Source organism: Abrus precatorius, unplaced genomic scaffold (assembly GCF_003935025.1).
Source record: "Abrus precatorius isolate BTA unplaced genomic scaffold, Abrus_2018 Scaffold7, whole genome shotgun sequence".
Classification (NCBI taxonomy): domain Eukaryota; kingdom Viridiplantae; phylum Streptophyta; class Magnoliopsida; order Fabales; family Fabaceae; genus Abrus; species Abrus precatorius.
The window spans coordinates 15720344-15731519 of NW_020874417.1; the positions used below are offsets into that span (position 1 = coordinate 15720344).

An 11176-nucleotide genomic window follows, 5' to 3' on the forward strand; every position below is an offset into this window, starting at 1 on the left:
AAATCATAAGGAAGTGTGATAGTATAATATTATCACATGAACATTATATTGAGAAAATTCTAACTAAATTTAAACATTTTGATGTCAAACCAGTGAGTAGCCCTTATGATGCTAACACCTAGTTGAAGAAAAATAGAGGTGATCCAATTGCTCAGTCTCAATATGCACAAATCATTGGGAGTCTGATGCATTTGATAAATTTCACTAGACTTGATATTGGATATGCTGTATGTAGATTGAGTAGATATACTCATAATTCTAGTAATGATCCATTGGGTTGCTTTGGCTAGGTTATTCAAATATTTGAGAGGTACTATGAATTATGGTCTTACTTATAATGGTGATCCAATTGTTATACCATGAATGTAATGCTTCGAGTCTAGTGTCTTTTGCACTATGAACCAGAGCTAGATAAATAGGACCATAATTAACAATGTAATTAGTGAAGTAAAACTTCTATGAACCAATTTCTTTGAGTTTAGAAATTTGTTATCATAATCCCTCAATGCTGCTATTTTGTTTTCTGACAATAATTCTTAGGTTCTTGGTGAGAGAATTTATTATTTTTATCACTTAAATATATCAATTTAAGTTTTGTGATTGAAACTTACAACCTCTTCTTCAACTAAAATATTTTTTTATTTTTACCAAAACTTTTAAATTAAATTATGCAAAAGTTTATTATCTTTTATGACTAACTTTCTGTTAATTTCTTTAATCGTTTTAAAAATCATTCTTTTAAAATTAAAAATTATTTAAAGCCTATTTATTCCAAGCACCTAAGATATTTTAAAATATATTTAACTATCATTTCTATTATTACTAAGAAACTAATCATTCTTAACTTGATTAGAGAAATCACAATAAACAATTTAAGGAGTTAAAAACTTAAAATACTCCTTGCTTAGGATAAATAGAAAGGTGTCTAAATTTTACCATAAAGCATTTTTTTTATTTAATTTAGCTATAGAAATATAAATTAGAGAATTATTTTTAAACTTAAATCTCCAATCATTATTCACCACCATTTTATCAATTCTCTTCTTAAGATTCCTTCTTTGCCAAATAGGAACAAAATGTCACAATAGTTTTATAATTAACATGTCTCTCACCTTTTTTTTTTAGAATAATATAAGATAAATTGAAATTATCAACAACACTATTTCCTTTCAAAAAATACCCCTAAAACATTTTTTAAGAATAACATAAACAACATTCGAAGAGGTCTTCAATATAAAGTCTATGAGTCTAACCACATAAACTTTCATTGCAAGTGTGTGAAGTTTGATATTGATTGTAATTGGAATATATGTATCACTCTCTACTAGAAATTGTAGCTTTGGGAAGTGCAAAAGTTGACAGGCCTGCACACATGAGTCTTTCTAGATTTTATGAATCAACATGTTTAGATGGATTATCATACTATCTATGCCCACATATACCCGATGATGTAAGCGGATCTAACGATTGTCGTCAAATCTCTACAAGCATAAGTGAAGTCAAAATTGAGGTTTAAGATAACACATAAAAAGGTGAGGCTGACCAAATAGAAAGCTATTGCTTTGATATTTGGAGATTGAAAAGAATCATATAATGAACTTCCTAAATGATTGGGTGGCTTAGAGTCTTATATGTCATGTACTATTATCTAATTGCAAATTGTACTATACTATGTTGCTAACATTGTAGATTATAGTTGTTGTATGTTCTAACGTCTTTTTCTAGACCTATCACTGTATATAGACACATTCGAATATTGCAAAAAACTTATTTTGATTGATGAAGTACACTTGTATTGGAAGTATGCTGGACATTGTTGATGGCAATTGCCCATGATGGCAACTCAAATATCTTGCCCAGTTACATTTGTCGTGGTGGAGATAGAAACAAAAGAAGCATGCTTTTTTTTTCTTGAGATATGTTCATCAACATGTGACACCACAATAGAGTATTTTTGTCATATCTAATATGCATCATGCTATCAAAGCAATTTTAGAAGTGACAAGGAGTGAATAACATCCCTCTTTAGCTTATCATACATATTGTTCACGACATATTGCATCAAATTTAACTATAAAGTTCAAGAATAAAGGTGCAAAGTGATTGCTAATGAAAGTAACATATGCTTACGGTAGAGGGAAGAACGGTATGTAACGCCCCTAATTTTGTAATATTAATTATTATATATATATATATATATATATATATAAATCTAAATGTATATATATGTGTGTGTTGATTTACTTGATAATGATGTTTATGTGTATTAAGTATATGGATGTGTGTATTGTGTGTATGCATGACTGGATAGGGCTGAAATGGGCTAAGTGCCTAAGTGCAGGGCGTGATACTGGACTATTCTTGCTGCAGCGAGAGGACTCTCGATGTAGTGAGAGTGCCCTAGGAGAAAGGACCAAAACTATCGCCTTCTTGCTGTAGCGACAGTTTGGGGTGCATTTCTGGGTGCAGTCTCGCTGTAGCAAGAGGGTCTTACTGTAGCGAGATTCTGCAGAAATCAGGTGCAGTTTCGTCTGATATTTTCGCTGCAGCGTGAGGGCGTGTCACTGCAGCGAGGCGAGAATATCTCGTTGTAGCGAGAGTGTCGCGATTAGAAAAGGATTTAAAGAGGGGTTTAGGGTTTGAGAAGTTATTTCTCAAAAATCCCTTCAAATCCCTCGACCTAGAACCCTTTTCCACCGATTAAATTGCCTCCAAAGCCGTTCGGGAGCTTGATTGAAGGTTGAATCCGTGTGGGGAACGCTTGGAGGTGAGTTTTAATGGTTAGGGTTCCATTTCTCATCCCCTTTTCTCTGTTTTTGGGTTTCCTTGGGTTCTCATGGAGTTCTTCCACGTGTTTTAGGCCAAAATCTGTGTAGGGAGCAAATTTGTGGTCGAATCCGAGTGTGGGTCTTCAATCCAAGGTGAGGGGGACTCTATCCTACTCTTTTATGCATGAATTGTTGGTATTTTGCTGAATTTTGTGTTGTGGCTGAGTTAGTGGGTAGGAAATTGCTGAGAAATGTAATGTGGGCCACCTGCCGTGATATGTGAACATTATGTGTGTTGATCTGAAATCGATGGATGTAGATTGTATGTGAATGTTGTGTGATAGAATGAGTATGAGCATTTATGCCGTATATTTGAATGAATATTATGAAAATATGGGTCCAAGGGCCGTGTAATATGAACGATAATTGTAGGCTGCATGCCGTGTGCTGTGAAATGCAATGTGGGCTGTGTGCCGTGTGTAAGCATGATTATTGCATGCGTGAATGGAATATATGTGTGAATGAGCGTATTAGCGCCGTTGTAATGTGCTGTGAATGGTTCAGTGATATACTGGGGTGTGAAAGATGAGGACGATAGAAATACCTTGGGGTAGAGGGAGTGGTGGTGACACCGACTATGGAACGGGTGCACCATGGGTCACACACTCTCTTCCTGACTAGACTTCTGACCGCTACCTTTGCTGAGCGACCTGTGACTGCCCACGTGGTATCCGTGAGGCGGGGGTAACCGGCGACCATTCATGGTGTAAATCTGTGATCACAGTGTCACAGTGAGTGTGGCTAACGTGCATATGCATGGGTTTGTGTAATGTACTTATGGATGTGAAATGTTGCCGATGCCGTGAGTGCATTGGTGTTGAATTGACATGAGCTGTGTGACTATGCTGCCTGTGATTGTGTTTGTTTAATGTAGTGAAAATGTGCTAGAGGTGAGACTTTATGCTGACTGTGTGTTTTTGAGTAGCGTAGAGTACTCACCCTTACATTCATTTTTCAGGTAATCAAGACGATGAGCACCGGACTCAATGAAGGGGTGGATGGAACTGCTATAGGACTTAGAATATTATTTTGAAAACTGTTGTATTTGAATAAGTCCTGTAACAGCTGTTTGATGAAATTGTAACCCCCTTTCTTTATTTTGAAATGTTTGACGAAACTTGGATTAGAAATAAAAGTTTTATTATTTCAAAATTTTCTGAAAATTCCTTATTTACTAAAATTAAATTTAAGGTGTTACATGGTAGACCCCCAACTATAGTTTGTAGTCCCATTAAAATCAATAACAAGAGGGAGCCACTTCATATGAACTCTAAATCCTGATTTATCTATGAACAATATCCCACCAAATAGAACTATTATGTATGCTTTGGGTAACAAATAATAGTCTACTCATTAGTGTAGATTTACAGAGAATCGTTTTTTGTTTCTCTCATCTAAAACTACTTCAAGTAAATCTCTACACAATGCCATATATCTTGATTATAAAATTTCTCCCATACTCCAATGTAGGGCACCCACACGTAAGCTTAGTTGAAACACAACATCGCAATGTGATTGTACAATTTTTATATGAAAGATGAAATGTGTGTGACTCAGACTTTCAACACTCCACATGTGCACTAATAAGCGCCTAGTGCTAATAGAATATTAGAACCATTTACATAACATGCCAAAAATCAGTTTGTCTAAGAAATTGTTCTATTCTCGATTTTGGAGCAACTATCATATAATAGCTCCTACTTTTTAAGATTTGAGTATCCTATACGATACAAAAATGTTATATATAAGCTATTGTTCACTAAAACTGAAAATTACACCAAAATACTACTTACTATTTTCTTCATATACATTATGAATTTAAATAAATAAATTTATATGAATTTAAATAAATAAATTTATTAAATTAACGTATAAGAGACAACTAATTAAATATATAATTATTAAGTTAACGTTTACAAAACTTCCTTATTAGACAATTGAAAAATTAATGACATAAAATTAAATAAAAAAATTTAAAATACAAATAAATAATTTTTAAAAAATTACCTCATTAATAATTCACTTGCACTGTAACTAATAAAATTAAGCTAATTTAAATTGTTATTTATATTCATTGCAACTACAGTAAACCACTTTCTTTTCTTTAAAATATTTATTTCCGTCGCACATTTTTTTTTCTCTCATATTAACTATGATAATCACTTAATTAGGTGTGCTAAAATCTATTAAAGTTATTTTCTAAATCATTCAAAAGTTGATTAAAATTCACTTCTTTTATCTTCACTTTCACTAAGTTAATTCTAATTGACTTTTAAGAAACCTCAAAAGCCAACAAAAGTAATCAACTTCTATGTAATGTACAGCATTAAAAGCGACATGACAAGAGTTGCACTTAAGTTGACTTAAATCAACTTATGTATATGTAAACAAAATGACTTGAGTCGGCTTCTTTTAAACTTAAAATAGGATATTTTTGTAAATTTTTACAATCCAGACACATTCACGTAACATGCTATTTCCTTTATTTTATTTTGATAAAAAAAAAGCCAAAATTTGGCATTTGCTGTTATCTGAGAGTGCTTGCAATTTACTGAGCAACAAGACCCCAATCATCCAGTGTGGAATGAATTTGGTATTAGGTATAATTAGGGAACAACGGTGGTCTTAAGGGATAATTTGTTTTACACTAAAGAATTAATTTAATTTTACACTCTTTAATATAAAATAAATGTCTAATAAAAAATATAATTTAAATTAATTTTTATATATTAAAAATGTTTAACTATTTAAAATAAAATTTAACTGTAAACAAATAGCAAAAAAATAAAATAAAATTTAACTGTAAACACACTGATGGCTTCAGTCAGCACAACTGCACCCGTTGAAGTATGTAATGCAGTTTAAACCCTAAAACCCTAGAAGGCACTCGTTCTAGAGCCTTCTTATTCGTTTCTTAAATCTTTCACACAAACGCACCCTCTGGTTTGTGGGTTTCTCTCTCTGCATTGTTTGCTTCTTTCTCCCTCTTTCTCGCGCAATTCACATAATGTATCGCCTGGCTTCTAGTCTCGCCTCCAAAGCTAGGTCACTCTTCATTCCACTCTTTTTTCATGTGTTGTGTTCAATTGGAATTTATTGTCTCTTTGATCCTTACAATGACATTGTTCTTCTAAACGTTAATTCATGTTTCTTTGGCTGCAGGATTGCTAGGAATAGCAGCCATCAGGTAGAACACAATCCACTTTTCTTTAGAGTGTTATCACTTCTATTTAAGATTTTTTTAATTTAAAATATCTCTATTATTAATATGGTTACAGTATTTAAAATACCCTTATATTAATATGGTTACAACAGGAAAAACAAAATTTTAAAAAGATTTAAATGGAAGTTAGTGACAACCAACAGACCCTGTTGTTTTTATAATGTTTGTTGACATTTGAAAATGTTTTGGAGATTGTGTTTCATGGTGTTTCCTTTTCTGCATTGTGTAGGTCAGTTGGAGCAGAAACTATGCGGCCAAAGACATCAAATTTGGTGTGGAGGCTCGAGCTCTGATGCTTAGGGGCGTTGAAGAGCTTGCTGATGCTGTCAAAGTAACCATGGGTCCTAAGGTAATTCACTTGATTGTTTGTTGGTTTTGCACTCGTTGTTGACACTGATGGATGGGGGAAGTTATTGTTGGTAAAGTGGGAAGAGTAACGTTGTTGATCCCTGATCCTTATGAAGAATATTCTTGCTCTTTTGAGGAACAAGAATCACTATTTAACAGAAGAATGAACCATACTAATGCGTTTGTTTTGAGTGTGTAATGCCATCATTCGATAACTATTTTTGTGTTGATGTATAGTTTATTATGTTTTAGGGTCGTAATGTGGTGATTGAGCAAAGTTTTGGTGCCCCTAAAGTGACCAAAGATGGAGTAACTGTTGCCAAGAGCATTGAGTTCAAGGATAAAGTTAAGAATGTTGGTGCCAGTCTTGTAAAGCAGGTTGCAAATGCTACCAATGATGTGGCTGGTGATGGTAAGCTGATATATCGGAAGAATAGATTTCTGTATAGTTAAATTTTCACCATTGGTTACTGTGTTAGTTACACAATGCTAGACTGCATGGTTCTGTGATTATTGAATTAGTTTGGCTTCCATCTTAGGTAGTGCTAATGATGTTATAAAACCATATACTACCATTAAGCATGCCGGTATTATGCAATTATGTTGGTGATGTCATGATGACAGAATGAGGGAGCATTTCAAATGTTCTACAGGAACCACATGTGCAACAGTCCTTACGCGGGCAATATTTTCTGAAGGCTGCAAATCAGTCGCTGCTGGAATGAATGCAATGGACCTGAGGCGTGGTATAACTATGGCTGTTGATGCTGTGGTGACGAACTTGAAGAGCAGAGCACAGATGATTAGCACATCGGAAGAAATAGCACAGGTTTGTGAATCAAACTTTGTTAGTGCCTCCTCTCACATATTGCAGGAAAAGCTAATAAAGACTCTCTGGGTTGATGTGGAATCATGTGATCCATGTGGTTGACCTCACCTAATGGGATGAGGCTTTGTTTTATTTTTGTTGTTGTTGTTGGATTTCTAATTTTGAATTTGTTTTGATAGGTTGGGACAATATCTGCTAATGGGGAGAGAGAAATTGGTGAGTTGATTGCAAAAGCTATGGAGAAAGTTGGCAAAGAGGGGGTAATCACAATTGCAGTAAGTTCTTATCTGATCAGCTTATTGATATTTATTTTATGCCTCTTACTTTACTCATGGAAAGACATAAATTTATTTTTCTTTGTGGAAGAAATGGGATGGGGCTGCTTAATAATATTATCTTGATAATGCAATGCCTGAAGAGGCTTCTCCTGAAGTGTTCATAATTTCCCTTTTTTCCCCCACATGGTTCTAGATTGCATCTTTGCCGTCTATTGTTGGGATATTTCTTTTCCTTCTTGTATCCCAGATTCCAATTTGGTTTGAATTATTATGCCCTGTATTTCTGTATCCTATGAGACCTGATTGTTGAACTATTTCAGGATGCAAAAACTTTATATAATGAGTTGGAAGTTGTTGAAGGAATGAAGCTCGATAGGGGCTACATATCTCCTTATTTCATAACAAACCAGAAGAACCAGAAATGTGTATGCTCTCTCTTTCCCTTTTTCACAACATCAGAGTATTTATTGAAGGATTTTATGAAGTGCCTTATTCATGAATTTCCCATTGGTTTTATACCTTAACCATGTCATGTCTTGTGCCAACAGGAACTTGAGGATCCTCTCATTCTAATCCATGAGAAGAAAATCTCAAGTATTAATGCTGTAGTTAAAGTTTTAGAGTTGGCTTTGAAGGTGAGTGTTGTCATTCACTCTTTTGCCTTTGACTTTTAAAATATTGATTTTCCCTGACACCTACCTATCTCCAGAGACAAAGACCTTTATTGATTGTTGCCGAGGATGTGGAAAGTGATGCACTAGCAACTCTTATTCTAAATAAGCTTCGTGCTGGAATTAAGGTGTGTATTGCCTGTCTGTAGGTTAGGATTTTAGGTGTTAAGTTCCTAAAATTTTGGATCATTGATTTTTCTTAGTTGATGTTATATGTGATACTTTGCTGTAGATATGCGCTATTAAGGCCCCTGGTTTTGGTGAAAATAGGAAAGCTGGTCTTCAAGATCTTGCAGTTCTCACAGGAGGAGCAGTAAGTTCACTGTTATCTGAGGTTGCTGCTGCACTAAATCTTCTCAGCTTTTTAACATACCTTCTCTGTATCCTAATAGCTTATCAATGAAGAGCTTGGCTTGAAGCTTGAACAAGTGGATCTGGATATGCTTGGCACTTGCAAAAAAGTAAGATTTTAGCTTGATTTGCGAAGCATTTGAATCCACTTAAAAAAATTAGTATTTTTTTATGGCTTTATGTTTTTATTACTGATTCTGATAATGGATTCCTGGATCAACTAACTCGGATAATCCTGAAATAATTTTCCACTGAATTCTCCTCCATTCTTGCCCTGATGGTGTGTAGGGTAAATCATTAATGTATTATAGAATGTAGACAACTGATTAAGGCTCTTAATGTTGTAGATAACAATTTCTAAGGATGACACTGTCATTCTTGATGGAGCAGGTGACAAGAAAGCAATTGAGGAAAGATGTGAACAGGTTTGAGTTGATCTATAGATTTGATTTTGCCATGGTTCATGTTTTCCATTTTTATCCTATGACTCATCAGTTTTAATGATGATGAATCTGACTTGTTTGCAATGAATTCTGATAAACAGATTAGGTCAGCAATTGAAAATAGTGCTTCAGATTATGACAAAGAGAAATTACAGGAAAGATTAGCCAAGCTTTCTGGTGGTGTTGCAGTGCTTAAGGTATGCTTACTTAAGTAAATATTGGTTTTTAATGTTTTTTTCTCCACTGAACATCCAAATGAGATTCTGCAATGGCAAGAGTAACATTTGAAAACTGTTCCTCTGCAGATTGGAGGAGCCAGTGAGGCTGAAGTTAGTGAGAAGAAGGATAGAGTGACAGATGCTTTAAATGCAACTAAGGCAGCTGTTGAGGAGGGCATAGTACCGGGTAAAATATTGATACTGCATTCTTATGTTTAATTTTACAATCTGCATTAAGATCTGATCTAACTTTGATTTATTCTTGCATTGCAGGTGGTGGTGTTGCTCTCCTCTATGCATCAAAAGAGTTGGGTAAACTTCAAACTGCTAACTTCGATCAGAAGATTGGTGTTCAAATTATCCAAAATGCTTTAAAGGTTAGTGTTTCTTGAAATTTTGCTGATTTCCTCTTCTGCTCCTCCATAGTATTTGATTTTGACACTTGTTTTATCATGCCTTTATTATCTGTTCTCAAAAATGATGCAGACACCTGTGCTCACAATTGCTTCCAATGCGGGTGTTGAGGGTGCTGTCGTTGTTGGCAAACTGTTAGAACAGGACAATTATGATCTAGGATATGATGCAGCCAAAGGTCAGTGTTTTTAGTTTTCTTTTTCTGTGGTGTTTTCATTCCTTGTCAGAAGAGATGCTGATTTTGCTGACATTTTGTATTTTTGTGCTGCTTCATAATTAGGTGAATATGTTGATATGGTTAAAGCTGGAATCATAGACCCTTTGAAGGTGATTAGGACAGCCTTAGTTGATGCAGCCAGGTAAGGATGTTAAAAATTTTTCTCTAAGTATTGGGCCGGTTAATTTTGTTTGTTTTAGGTTTTGAAATCTGTTTTCTAAATGAATTTTGAAAACTGTTAGTTTTTTAATTTTAATAGAAAACTAAACTTTTTTGAAAAACAGTCAACAAACAGGTTCATAGGTGCATGCTATTTGTTTTTATGTAGCTTATAATCCTTTTTGTGCAGTGTGTCATCTTTGATGACAACAACTGAAGCTGTTGTGTCTGAACTTCCAAAGGACGACAAAGATATTCCAGCTATGGCTGGTGGCATGGGTGGCATGGATTATTAGCCAGCTAGCTCCTATTTGATTAGACTTGGAGCAAAGAATGGTGCTGAGCCCACACTTAACCCCACCCCACCCCCTTTTTTCCTTCTAAATTATGTGTTGTGTGAGGGCATCACTGTAATCATAGTGAGAGATCAGGATGTAGGTAAGAAAATGGGAGCAATAATTCCAATGTAATATTTTTGGAACAATTTTTTTTACCATTCAAATCAAGGCATTTGTACGCGGAAAATTTGTCAATTGAAGAATAGTCTTGATATAGTTCATAAGTTTGATCCATTCAAATTTTATTGCTTGAAGTTTGTTTAGGTGTGCATGAGGGCTTTGGTAAATTATTAGTTCCTTGGTGTTCAATTTTAATTGGTGAGAGGGAAGAGAAGGTAAGAGGAAGAAAAATTCATAAAAATTTCTCAAATTGAAAGAAATTAAAATTAGTCTTCAGAGTTTATAAAATCTCTTATCTTAAAACTTTAAAACAAGGGATTTCATTTATTATTAATTTTGTTATACGGATGAGTGATTAATAAGTCAATCAATTTTCTTTGTTAAACAACAAATTAAAAAGTGAAGAGGAATTAGTAGAAATTAGATTGTTGTTGGTAAGTTATTAAGTATTTTCTTTTAAATTTTCATATAAATATTATCATTTATTAGTTTTTAAAATTTTAGTTTTTAATTACTTAATTTTAATTGCTTATGTAAATAATGTGTTCATTACATAATTACAAAAGATTTATCAATAATTTAGATTTATTTTCTTAAGTTTTAAAATTATGTTTGATAAACAATCATTTATTTTTTAAAGTGGTACAGAGAGTTGATAAATAAAATAAGTAATAACTTTAAAATTAGTTGATTTAAATAATTATTAAAATTTATTTAATAATAGGAGTAATATGTGGAT

The 11176-nt window shown here is 33.7% G+C and overlaps 1 protein-coding gene across 3 annotated transcripts; it reads left to right on the forward strand.

Moving 5' to 3' along the window:
• The first annotated feature begins 5642 nt into the window (after nt 1-5642).
• On the forward strand, nt 5643-10585 carry LOC113873023 (chaperonin CPN60-2, mitochondrial). Of its 3 annotated transcripts, none has more exons than XM_027510969.1 (18): nt 5643-5873; nt 5991-6015; nt 6281-6400; nt 6652-6811; nt 7053-7228; nt 7408-7503; nt 7827-7931; nt 8055-8141; nt 8216-8305; nt 8410-8490; nt 8570-8638; nt 8876-8953; nt 9073-9168; nt 9277-9376; nt 9463-9566; nt 9676-9781; nt 9884-9962; nt 10170-10585. In XM_027510969.1, exons 1-18 carry the CDS (start codon nt 5836-5838, stop codon nt 10273-10275), a joined length of 1716 nt encoding a protein of 571 aa, XP_027366770.1. In that variant the 5' UTR covers nt 5643-5835; the 3' UTR covers nt 10276-10585. The 3 variants fall into 3 exon arrangements, with proteins under 3 accessions (XP_027366770.1, XP_027366769.1, XP_027366768.1); XM_027510968.1 differs by having other exon boundaries at nt 5675-5873; nt 5985-6015; nt 10170-10507; XM_027510967.1 differs by having other exon boundaries at nt 5675-5873; nt 5991-6042; nt 10170-10507.
• Nucleotides 10586-11176: the final 591 nt, after the last annotated feature.

What these genes read in the sequence shown, in the direction of transcription:
- LOC113873023 (XM_027510967.1), top strand. Translation starts at nt 5,836, where the DNA reads ATGTATCGCCTGGCTTCTAGTCTCGCCTCCAAAGCTAG. An exon ending in AGTCTCGCCTCCAAAGCTAG is followed by an intron (nt 5,874 to 5,990) that starts GTCACTCTTCAT and finishes CTTTGGCTGCAG; the next exon opens with GATTGCTAGGAATAGCAGCC. An exon ending in TTATCCAAAATGCTTTAAAG is followed by an intron (nt 9,567 to 9,675) that starts GTTAGTGTTTCT and finishes AAAATGATGCAG; the next exon opens with ACACCTGTGCTCACAATTGC.